Source organism: Phyllopteryx taeniolatus, chromosome 1, assembly GCF_024500385.1.
Source record: "Phyllopteryx taeniolatus isolate TA_2022b chromosome 1, UOR_Ptae_1.2, whole genome shotgun sequence".
NCBI classification, from domain to species: domain Eukaryota; kingdom Metazoa; phylum Chordata; class Actinopteri; order Syngnathiformes; family Syngnathidae; genus Phyllopteryx; species Phyllopteryx taeniolatus.
Genome location: NC_084502.1, coordinates 687423 through 700690, shown reverse-complemented (window position 1 = coordinate 700690; position 13268 = coordinate 687423). Strand labels below are relative to the sequence as shown.

At 41.4% G+C, this 13268-nt stretch overlaps 1 protein-coding gene across 6 annotated transcripts in view; it reads left to right on the top strand.

The window, feature by feature from the left end:
* LOC133479524 (IQ motif and SEC7 domain-containing protein 1-like) overlaps positions 1–13268 on the top strand; it is a 78317-nt gene that overhangs the window by 28102 nt on the left and 36947 nt on the right. The window contains exon 1 of one of the 6 annotated variants that reach the window (XM_061777090.1): positions 11321–11841. The exons of the other annotated variants lie outside the window; for them this stretch is intronic. Within the exon in view, the coding sequence (XP_061633074.1) occupies positions 11762–11841 (80 nt within the window). The 5' untranslated portion in view covers positions 11321–11761. Of the gene's footprint in view, positions 1–11320; positions 11842–13268 lie in introns of those variants that run through there. 6 annotated transcript variants of the gene reach the window in all.

Genomic DNA, 13268 nt, shown 5'->3' with positions numbered 1-13268 from the left:
AGGCATTTGGTGAATTCGCCGACGGCTGACGTGAGGATTTAAGGCTGTTCTGCAGCTAGCGTTAGTGGACGCCTTTTCAGATGGCCCTGCATTTGTTTTATTCGACGATAGACTTGCACATTTTCCACGTGAACGTGTTGCTACCGATCTCATTTTTACTCAAATATTTCCACCAGCGGCGGCACGGCGGACGGCTGGTTAGAGGGTCTGCCTCACAGTTCTGAGGACCGGGGTTCAATCGCCGGCCCCGCCTGTGTGGAGTTTGCATGCTCTCCCCTTGCCCGCGTGGGTTTTCTCCGGGCACATCCCAAAAACATGCATGCTAGGTTAATTGAAGACTCTAAATGGCCCGTAGGTGTGAATGTGAGTGCAAATGGTTGTTTGTTTCTATGTGCCCTGCGATTGGCTGGCAACCAGTTCAGGGTCTACCCCGCCTCCTGCCCGATGATAGGTGGGATAGGCTCCAGCACTCCCGCGACCCTTGTGAGGAGAAGCGGCTCAGAAAATGGATGGATGGATTTCCACCAGCTTGAGGCACTGCTGTTGCTTTGCCATGCCGACCGACCACTTCTAGGCATCTGTGTTGTTCGTGCCAAAACACGTGATTGCCGATGAATCAACTTCAAGTTATAATCGCCAATTTGATTATTTGAATACTATCTACAGCCCCCAGATACATCCTGCACACAGTTTTTAGGAGGGTCACAGATTTTGTGAAAATGGCTTCCTTTAACCAAGATCCCACGCTGCATTGTGGCCACGGTGTTTTGCGCCGGACTCGGTGACATAAAATGCGTAAATCTGCGCTGTTCGGCTAGCTGGCTGGCCGAGAACTTCTGTTTCTACGAGCAGCTAGTGAGCTGGCGGCCGCCGTAAATAACGTACTGTAAGTAAACGCGGCCTGGCAGCATTGCAGCTCTTTTCAGAATAGGTAAGTAAGTTATTTTTTGTATTTGTTTTGATTAAAATGCGAAAATTATGATTCAGGGTTCGTTTTTTTCAAGTGGACTTACGAGTCAATTCCAAGCACCACTGATTTGTTGGTAGCTCTCCTGTCCACCAATCAACATGCTGCGCTGTGTCTAGCTCCGCCCTTTTGGTACCGTACCACTGCGCTGGGTATCCCAACAGAATGGTTTCAAAATGTTACGTGGATCAATTGTCCACAACTTTTTCAATGAAAACACAAAACTCAAAACTATAAATAGGTGACATTATTATTATTATTATTATTAAATGACAACATGGCGGTAAGTCAGTGTGATGACATCACTAGTGGCTGCCACAAATCAGGTTGAAATGTACTTTCCCCTTTTGAATAATTGTACAACTCCCAATTCCGATGAAGTTGGGACGTTGTGTTAAACATAAATAAAAACAGAATACAATGAGGCGGCACGGTGGACGACTGGTTAGAGCGTCAGCCTCACAGTTCTGAGGACCCGGGTTCAATCCCCGGCCCCGCCTGTGTGGAGTTTGCATGTTCTCCCCGTGCCTGCGTGGGTTTTCTCCGGGTACTCCGGTTTCCTCCCACATCCCAAAAACATGCATGAATTGGAGACTCTAAATTGCCCGTAGGCATGACTGTGAGTGCGAATGGTTGTTTGTTCCAATGTGCCCTGCGATTGGCTGGCAACCAGTTCAGGGTGTACCCCGCCTCCTGCCCGATAGGCTCCAGCATGGCCGCGACCCTAGTGAAGCGGTACAGAAAATGGATGGATGGATGGAGAATACAATGATTTGCAAATCATGTTCGACCTGTATTTAATTGAATACACTACAAAGACAAGATATTAAATGTTCAAACTGATCAACTTGATTGTTTTTAGCAAATAATCATTCACTTTGAATTTTATGGCTGCAACACGTTCCACAAAAGCTGGGACAGGAACCTGATTTGCAAATCATTGTATTCTGTTTTTATTTATGTTTAACACAACGTCCCAACTTCATTGGAATTGGGGTTGTAGGAAGAGCTCTAATACGTACACACACACACACACAAACATACACACACACACAAACATAGGTAGTGTGGGTACTGTGATCAGGCAATATTTTCATGCTATCATGCCGCTAGCTTCTTGGACAAACCTTTCCAGAGACTGTATATGATTTATGCATTCATCAGTACAACAATAATACGTGAACTGATTTAAAGGTGCCATATTTTGCCAAACCAACTTGTTCTAGTGTTTGGATGAAATATTGTCTCTATGGTGCCTCAGTAAACATGTGAAATCTGAATTCAAATGGTCCACGCATTCCTGAGATCCAGGTGTTTTTCTGCCAAGAGGCCTGAAATCAGGTCTTTGGAATTTCTCGAGCTTTATCTATGTCACTAGCGAAGCTCTCCGCCTACCTCTCCGCTGCCGAGCCAGCGCTGTCGACATTACAAACACGTGCGGGTCTTCTACGCGGAGGCAATGAATCAGAGGAAAGGTGGCGGTCCAAATATGGACAAAGCGGATACGAAACTGGGTCAAACTGAAGTCGCTGTCAGAGGGGCCTTTTCTCGACACTCGTATGACAAAACCAAGGTGGTTTTTAAATGAAATTGACACTTTTATACTAAGTCCATGTTAGAGGAGGACCTCTATGGAGGTCAAAATAGCCAAAATACAGGACCTTTAATATAATACACAATTACAACCATGTCATAACTATGACATAAATACCTTTGGTGGCGTGTTAATATAATGAAGCAAAGGAGCAAAGGCCTTAAAAGACTACATTTAACGCGGTGCTAATTGCATGTACTGGTCAATCATAGTTGGCGTTATTATGACAAACCAATGCATCATATCACGTTTAGTACAATTGAAGAAATTATTATCAGTAGGAGTAGCAATCGATGTAGTGTTATGAATGTTAAGTCACGAAGGGAAAACGTGAGAGGAGATGGACATGCATAGCTTAGCTGAATTGAGCTTTTTCTCCATTTAAAGCAGAGGTGGGAAATGTATGACCCGCGGGCCACCTACATTGCCGTGAAAAAGTATTGGCCCACTTCTCAAATTCTGATGTTTTTTCATAGTTTCCCCACTTGAATGTTTAAGATCATCAAACAAATTTGAGAATCAGACAAATATAACACAATTGAAATTAAATTGCTCTTTTTAAATGGTGATTTCATCCATTATTTAAATATATATATATATATATATATATATATATATTCAAAGTTACCTGGCTCTGTGTGAAAAAGTACTGGCCCCCTCCACCTAAGAACTGGTTGGGCTATCCATAGCCGCAACAACAGATATTTTGGCCCACTCTTCCTTGCAGAATTATTTGAATTCAGCAAAAATGGAGGGTTTTCAAGCATGAACGACCTTTTTAAGGTCATGCCGCTGCATTTCAATCGGATTCAAGTTTGGACTTAGACGAGGCCACTCCAAAAGCTTCATTTTGTTATTTTTTTCAGCCATTCAGCAGTTGACTTGCTGGTGTGTTTTGGATCGTGATCCTGCTGCAGAACCCAAGTGCGCTTCAGCTTGAGGTCACAAACTGATGGCTGAACATTCTCCGTCAGGATTTTTTTGTTAAAGAGGAGAATTCATGGTTGCATCAATCACAGCAAGTTGTCCAGGTCCTGAAAGAGATAAGCAGCCCAAGACCATCACACGACCACCACCATGTTTGACTGTTGGTATGATGTTCTTTTTCTGAAATGCTGTGCTACATTTACGCACATACCTTCCAAAAAGCTTTTTTTAGATCATCTGTCTGACTTGATTTTGTCGGAACAGAGTCTGTTTAAGAGACTTCTTGATTGAACAGGCCTGGAGGTACAAAGACTTGGATACGATGAGTGAAAATAAACCCAAAATTGTGTTTAGCCACAATGAATTCATGATTTAACAAGGGGGGTAATTACTTTTTCACACAGGGCCTTTATTTCCTTAATAAATGTAATCATTTTAAGTTCACTTGGTTCATATTTGTCTGATATTTACATTTATTTGATGATTAAGATAATTAAAGTTGGGAAACTTTGCAAAAATCTAAGAATTTGAGAAGGGGGCCAATTCTTTTCCACGGCACTGTACGGCCCACTGAGCATTTATCAAAAGTCCTGTAATATTTGTTGTCCTATTTTTATCCTAAAATTGGTTACATAAAATGTATTCATTAAATTATTTCTTTAAAGAATGACAACAACCCCAATTCCAATGAATTTGGGACGTTGTATTAAACATAAATAAAAACAGAATACAATGATTTGCAAATCATGTTCAACCTATATTTAATTGAATACACTACAAAGACAAGATATTTCATGTTCAAACTGATAAACTTGATTGTTTTTAGCAAATAATCATGAACTTCAAATTTTATGGCTTTTTATTCCAAAAAAGCTGGGACAGGGTCATGTTTACCACTGTGTTACATCACCTTTTCTTTTGGGAACTGAGGACACTCATTGTTGAAGCTTTGTAGGTGCAATTCTTTCCCATTCTTGCTCGATGTACAGCTTCAACAGTCCGGGGTCTCCGTTGTCGTATTTTACGCTTCATAATGTGCCACACATTTTCAATGGGAGACAGGTCTGGACAGCAGTCAGGCCAGTCTAGTACCTGCACTCTTTTACTACGGAGCCACGCTGTTGTAACACGTGCAGAATGTGGTTTGGCATTGTCTTGCTGAAATAAGCATGAAAAAGACGTCGCTTGGATGGCAGCATGTTTCTCCAAAAACTGTATGTACCTTTCAGCATGAATGGTGCCTTCACAGATGTGTAAGTTACCCATGCCATTGGCACCAACACAGCCCCATACCATCACAGATGCTGGCTTTTGAACTTTGCGTCCGGATGGTTCTTTTCCTCTTTGGCCCGGAAGACACGACGTCCACAATTTCCAAAAACAAGAAGATGAGCTCGGGCCCAGAGAAGCCGGCGGCGTTTCTGGGTGTTGTTGATAAATGGCTTTTGCTTTACATAGTAGATTTTCTAGTTGCACTTACGGATGTAGCGCCAAACTGTATTTACTGACATTGGTTTTCTGAAGCGGCACGGTGGACGACTGGTTATAGCATCTGCCTCACAGTTCTGAGGACCAGGGTTCAATCCTCGGCCCCGCCTGTGTGGAGTTTGCATGTTCTCCCCATGCCTGCGTGGGTTTTCTCCGGGCACTCCGGTTTCCTCCCACATCCCAAAAACATGCATGCAAGGTTAATTGACGACTCTAAATTGCCCATAGGTGTGAATGGTTGTTTGTTTATATGTGCCCTGCGATTGGCTGGCAACCAGTTCAGGGTGTACCCTGCCTCCTGTCCGATGATAGCTGGGATAGCCTCCAGCACGCCCGTGACCCGTGTGAGGAGAATGGATGGATGGATGATTGGTTTTCTGAAGTGTTCCTGAGCCCATGTGGTGATATCCTTTACACATTGATGTCGGTTTTTGATGCAGTGCCGCCTGAGGGCTCGAAGGTCACGGGCATTCAATGTTGGTTTTCGGCCTTGCTGCTTACATGCAGTGATTTCTCCAGATTCTCTGAACCTTTTGATGATATTATGGACCGTAGATGATGAATTCCCTAAATTTCTTGCAATTGTACGTTCAGAAACGTTGTCCTTAAACTGTTGGACTATTTTCTCACGCACTTGTTCACAAAGAGGTGAACCTCGCCCCATCTTTGCTTGTGAATGACTGAGCAATTCAGGGAAGCTCCTTTTCTAGCCAATCATGGCACCCACCTGTTCCCAATTAGCCTGTTCACCTGTGAGACGTTCCAAACAGGTGTTTGATGAGCATTCCTCAACTTTCTCAGTCTGTTTTGCCACCTGTCCCAGCCTTTTTGCAATGTGTTGCAGCCATAAAATTCGAAGTTCATGATTATTTGCTAAAAGCAATAAAGTTTGAACATTAAATATCTTGTCTTTGTAGTGTATTCAATTAAATATAGGTTGTACATGATTTGCAATCATTGTATTCTGTTTTTATTTATGTTTAACACAACATCCCAACTTCATTGGAATTGGGGTTGTAGACTGATTTGCACTTGTTAATTATTGTAGCGGATGAGTCACCTCTTGGAACAATGCTTCTCTCGTCACGTTTGTCTGACTTCAGCTATAGAGTCTTGATTGAAAAATGTTGAAAACCACGATCATTTTCTGGAATGTTGACCTCAGTTGTCGAAACGCAAAAGTCTCGTTCCGAGTTTGTTTGTGCTTCTTTTACTGAATTTTACAGTAACGCACAAGTCGCTCGTTTCACATTGTGGCAAATTGTAAATAGAGATTTTTTTTGTTTGTTTTTGCCATACATACACGAGTTCAGTTTTGTGGCAAAAAAATTAAATTTGTTCATTCTATACTTCCGGAATATGTTGTTAAGGCCTCTTCCCTGTCTTGTTGCTAATATTCCATCCCAAACAAATTATAACAAGAATATGATGACATGATATTCGAACAATGTTGCCTAAAATTTGACATTTCTAGTCTTCTCTCATTGCACTATCGCCAAATGACAAGATGCTGCAACTGTCGTGCTAATTTTAGTGTTGGTTTCCTCTTAGAGGGAAAAAATATTGTAATATTAGACATTTTAAATGATGTCGCATTAATGTTGCTATGAAAATTAGATTGTGACAATCAGTGTAGTCACAGAATAAATTGAAATAATTGTTGCATTGTTATTATTATTATTATTATTATTATTAGACGAGTAAGTAAAATGGTATAGTATAATATTCCAACAAGGAACCTTTTTTTTTTTATCATTACTTGGCTAGTAGTTAGCATGCCCATGAATTAGCATCCTATAAATCCCCACGACATATTTTCATTTTAAATTTAAGGACGAATTGCACTTCCCGCTATTATTGCCAGGTATTTATGGCGGTGGTTTCCTTCCGGATACACGTTGCTGACAAGACAACAACAATTTCAGCAAGCTAATGCGTGTTAGCAACGGAGCTAAAGCCAAATGGAACAAACTTGCACCGACGTCGACTGCAATAATGACTTTTAGCAAGTTGTCATGCCAACGTTGTTGCTAGCTCACCAAAACAGTTGTTTGTACCCAGCACAAGATTAACAGGTGCCGACACACGCTAGCTATAACATTGACAATGATAGTAAAAAAAAACATAAAAAAAAAAAAACACTCAAGGATCGTCTTTATTGATCAATGATTGATTGTGATATCCAATGTTGGGGAGTAACTAATTACATGTAAAAAGATTACGTAATTTAATTACAAAATGAATGTAACTATCCATTATATTCCTGGGAGAATATGTGCAATTAAATTGAAGTTGCTTTTGGAAATATCAATTTTTACAATTTTAATTACATTTGAAAAATCGCCGCAAAAGCTCAGATTTTCTTTTTATGTCACTTCCTCCTTCTCAAGCCAAAACTTGTGATTGGCTCTCTTTGGCCATGTGTCATTCAAACATGACATATTTTTCCAAATATGACCTCCAATTAGTTTGTCTGATATTTTGAAAAGGTTACACTCATAGTTACACTTTGCAACACATAAAAACATACTTTGGAACTGTTTGATCTTTATAATTTTTGACTTTTTATGCAATATTCACTTATCTGGTTTGTCATATGAAGCAATATTGTCTAAATTGTGCACGTTTGTCATTAGGTCAACATGGTATCATGTTTTCCACATGCTGTACACATATAATGCAACAAATGCATTTTTTATGTGTTTACATTTCATCACGTTTCGTTATGAGTTTATTATTTGTGTGGAGAACAATTAATTCCAAAATCATGATCAATGCTAATCCACTTTTTTTGAGGAAACATCCAAGGGTCCTGTTGATGAATTCATTCAAAATTAAGAAAAGTCATCAAATGTAACTAGTTCTATTACTTTGACAAAGCCGTTGACATAGTTACACACTGTTACATTTGCAGCTTGTAATTGTAAGCAACTACATTTCCAAAGTACATTTCCCAACACTGCTGATATCGCACTCAGGGCCTCACTGATTGGTTGCAATTTGCTGTGTTGATTTGCATGCTAGCAAGCTACCACTCCATGTGCATAAAGCTACAGTACATAGACAATTTACAGCATATTTCAAAAGTCTGCATGCGGCTGTAATGATTTATTACAGCACCTTTCACATGGTCTGATTCTGATCAGTTGTGGCAATATCGCGGCTCGGGTAGAATTGCGTGTTAAAGGACAATTATCCCACTTCCTAAGCAGTATCAGAGGTGGAACAAAAAGGAAAGGGAGAACCGGAAATATCCAACAGTCATTTCTCCCTGGCCTTTTGTGTTGAAATCAATTGTTACTTTCACCTGACATTAGTGTTGAAAAAGTCATCAAACGATCTAATTGTAGAGCGCAACGTCCGCATGTGCAGGAAAATGCCAGGTCCTCCACGATGGCTCGGATGCTCCAATTTTGAGGGGGAAATGACGTATGAAAGACGTTCTGGATAAATAGCACTGTGTGTCACATGACGTGACGTGGCATCTGTAAAGCTGAAGTCGACGCTGCAATTTAAAGAGAGCGCAAATGTCAGATTCTCTTTGTTTCGTCGTTCTGGATAAAATATAAATTGTTTGAAGTTCCCATGCCAACTATTTTTTTTCATAATCTTTGATACCCTTTTATCGGGTTTGCCAGATATTTTGGGTTGGAAATGCCCAGGATGTCAAGCTATTCTAGTCGGTCTTTTACGCCTGGCAATTGAGACGGACAGATTTCCCATTCATATTTCTTATGTAAATCAGATTTGCACTGATTGGATCACTCTTATTCTTCATTTAAATATCGAAAAGCAGCCTTGGTCCTTGGCGAAATCATGGCGTCTTGTGGCCCGCGGCAGCACAGCGATCGTAACGACATCGTGTTTGGACTATTCGATGTCTTACTTTCATTGGGAAGCACAATTCAGCAAGCGTCGGATTGTCGGCCCACTAGCAGGGAGCGCGATCTGAAAGGGGACCTGGATGAAAATTCAACGATGGGAATATTACGAGGAGGAACCTGCGCGCGACATTCCTCGCTGGCGACAATGCTATTTTCATCCAATGGTAACATTCAAAATCAGAAATATAATGATTGTTAAAAAAACACAACATATGTATACATATCGAGTGTGGCTGAGATCCGGTCGCTTAAAACCCAGAAATACCGTCTTGCCGTTCCGCTGAGTTGAGTGGGCGGGTACTTGAATAATAATTGAGGAAAGTACGACACAATGACGGCAATTTCAAATCCAACCGCTTTGCAACCTTATGCAATGACGGCAACTTCAAATCCAACCGCTTTGCAACTCATTTTGACCTTTGTTATGCATAAAATATTAGGAAAAAAATGGATTTGATGGCTAAGACCTTTAAATGACCCTCCCCAAAAACTGATTTTATGTTTTACTGATGATGATGATGATAGTTATTATTATCATTTTTTTCTTTCATGCACATTTTTAAGTGTGACTGTTACCATGGCAACAGCCAGCGTCACTGTACCTGCTGCTGCATTAACACACGCACACGCATACACACACACACACACACGTCATGTTACTTCTTTTTCTGATTCTCTGCATTTCCTGCTCATATGTAAATAGTTTTTTTGTGAATTATTTGAAGAGAACGTGACCTTGGATGCTATAATACATGGCAATATATTATTTTAAGAGCAGTTCACAAAAAGCATTGTAATGAAATGAAAACGTGCAGAATGTCAGTGAACATTGTCAAAAGAATGATGAGGACGTTGCTTGGGGCTCAGATTAAAGTTTCTGGAGAAATGATTGGTGCGTTTAGTCTTGAATCACTTGTCACTACCCGCAATCCTTAGCTTGTTCCCGTGGCAACGTAACGCACACACATACACGCACTCGTCCAAACGAATACTACACGAGCTCAACTCACAAACAATCGGGAATGAGAAGGGAGTTGCAAAGACAACTGAGCAGCAAAAACGACCTGGATTAGGAAGTACCTCTTTCCATAGGAATTACCACCTGGAACAGGAAGTACCACTTTGAACAGGAAGTACCACCTGGTACAAGAAGCACCGCCTGGAATGGGAAGTACCGCCCACAAAAGGAAGTGCTGCCTGAATTTGAAAGTAACACCAAGCGCAAGAAGTCCAATCTGGAAAAGGAAGTACCACCTGAAACAGGAAGTACCGCCTCGATCAGGACATACAGCCTGAAACGGGAACTACCGCCTAGATTCAATCTCAATCTAAATCAATCGACTGGAAGGAGGCGCGTCGGCAGTTAATTGGATTAAAGTTTTAGCGAGTTTGGTGAGTGACAGCAGGAAGAGGAAGAGATTTCCCAGTCTGCAGAAAGAACCGAGCAGCACATTCACACATCAAAACCACTTCGGCGCAAAAGCAATCCAAGTCCACCGTTAGCAGCAAGTGCCACCGAGGACACGAGCACCGCCAGAAGCAGGAAGTGCCACCTGGAGAATAAAGTCACACCACGAGGAAAAAGTACCACCAAGAGGAAGCAACTGGATTCGGAGTACCATTTGTATGAATTTGTGCCATCGGGAACAGCATGAAACAGGAAGCAGTACCACCAGGATTTGGAAGTACCATGTGGACTTGGAAGTACAACTTGGAATAGGTAGTAAAACCTGGATTTGATGAACCATAGCAAGAAGAAGTACCAACTGCAACAGGAGGTGGACCACAAAGACGAGAAAGTAGTACCTGGAACAGAACCAGCCGCTTTAGGAAGTACCACCACGGACAGGAAATGCTATAAATGTCTGGATTTGGAAGTACCGCCGTGGATTAAGAAACCTGGATTATGAAGTATCGCCTGGGACCGGAAATTCCCCAAAGAGCAGGACTACGAAATCCCGTGTTTCGTCAAATAGTGGCCGTCCCTCTGCCTCAAGTCACAATTCGCTGCCTTAACGCTGTTGCTAACCAGAACAGCGGCACTGAGCGAGGCGTAATGGGTGATAGTGTGGCATTTCGTTCGAATGATGGAAAAAAATCTAGTTGAATCCAAAAATATGTAACTTTTTAATAATACATTCATTCTTATAATATTCTGATTTTATTATAGTTCCTTAAATATTTTTTGTGTCTCATAAAAAAGACACAACTTTTTTTTCTGAAAACACCGATGATTTGAGAAATAATTAATTATTGGTATTGTTATATTATTACTGTTTTACAAACTCTTTTTTGAGGGTGTTTTTTCTGAAAGAAAAAACTGCTTTAAAAATCAAACTTTATTGTCATAAGATTAGGATTTTTCTTTTAAAAAAAAAAAAAAAAAAAAAGATAAACGAAGATATTACTTTTTATCCAAAGAGAATATGAATTTTTTGGAATGATTAAAAAAAAAAAATAAAAAAAAACTTTAATACAAATTGATTTTTGGAACATTATGACATTTTTACAGCAAAATACTGCTTTGTTTGTGAAAAATTACATCTTTATTCTTTGAAGATTATGACTATGACAAAAAATCTTTCATCTTTCTTTAAAAAAAAAAAAATTCTTGCAATATGACTTTTTATCGACTTGGAAAAACTAAATTCTGTTTGTGAACGGCCATTCTCAACATTGCCAGACTGTGACGTCACAGCGGGGCCAATGTACGTATTCCGTCCCCACATGAGTTTATGCGGCGGACGTCTGAGCATTCCGGTCGCCTCTGACACGTGACGCTCCGCAATGTTGCGCGTGGACGGCTGACATTTCTCCGCATCTCCTGGGATCCGCTCAGAGGACGTCAGGAGATTTTTGCCGACGTTTGTGAACGCGAACGTCCAAGCGCCGATTACTGGCATGTTTTGCATTTCCGGCATCTGCCGGCTTTGCCTTCCGTTTTGTCTGCGCTCCTCTGGATCCTGGTCCCCCTTACACAGGTAGGACGTGTTGTCCTCATCGACCCGCAAACTGATGGGTAACTAGTTTTGAAATCTAAAGCCGCTAAAAATTGTTTGTTCAACTATTATTCAATGTATTTTAAAAGGGGCATTGGTGACAATAAAAAAAAAAAAAAAGCTTGCAAAATCGGAACATAATTTAAAGTGAAGATCATTTAAAATTTTGGAATTTAAGCAAGAATCATGGAAGTTGACACACATGTTTTGCTTTTTGCGGGGCACACAGCAAGATGCGGTGGGCCGGATCTGGCCCCCGGGCCTTGAGTTTGTGATTTAGGGCCCTTGACGAAGCTAACATCCTAATTAGCATTAGACTGTGTGTGCGTGTGTGTGCGCGGAGTGGACAGTGAGAAATGAAAAGCAGACACGTGGCTGGCTGTCAGCGACGCAAGCATGTTGCGTCTCGGGGAGGGAGGCGAAGGAAGCAGGGGAGGAAAGGAGGGAGGGGAAGACGCATCCGACTGGAAGGAAGCGAGAGAGAGGCGAGGGACAGCATCCGAGTCGGGGGTGTGGCCGAGCGACACACAAAGCAAGGGAACAGAAAGAGAGAGAGAGAGAGAGAAGGGCAAAGGGAGATGAGAGCGCAAGAGGAGGAGACACAAATACAAGTGTGTGCGTGTGGAAGTTGTCTTCATTGTCGACACAGAGGTAAGACACTGCTCAGCATCTGTGTGTGGTTTGACATTGCGCCACGTGTGTGTGTGTGTGCGTGCGTGTGGCGTGTACTTAGGTGAGGGCGTGTGCTTATGCATGCGCGTGCGTACATGCGCGGGTGTGCGCATGTCTAATGAGCGTGTACTTACACGTGTACGTGTGAGTAATGTGAGCGTATTATATTTAAGTGTGTGTGTGTGTATTCATGCTGGTGTATGTGTGAGTATGTATTTGTGAGTAAGGCCGTGTGTGTGTGTGTGTGTGTGTGTGTGCATTATAACTGAGGTCACTGCAGAATACCGATAATACAACAATAAACAAACGATTGCGTCGTAATGGATGTGTCGGAATGAAAACACCCGTGACTTATAATGCTACATGCTACACAAGCCGCTGCACATTCATTAACAGTTATTGTTGTTATTTTGTCATATTACCAAAGTTTGCTACTTGAGGTCACGGATGTTGAATGCTCAATTTGCTCGTGCTGTTAACGAACGTGAAAAGCTAACTTTGCTGCTGCTACTCATGGTGCGGCTAGCTTTATGTTGCTATTTTATGATTTGCTTGCTATTTGCTATCTTTGCGCCCGCTGATCGATGTTTAGCTGTGGTACTGCTGATAACAAATGGGTTAGGATGTCGAATGCTAACTTCGCTAATACTGCTAATGAATGTCAAATGCTAACTCCGCTGCCGCTAACAATTTCGAATGCTAACTTTTCGACTGCAGATAAATGATGTCAAATTCTA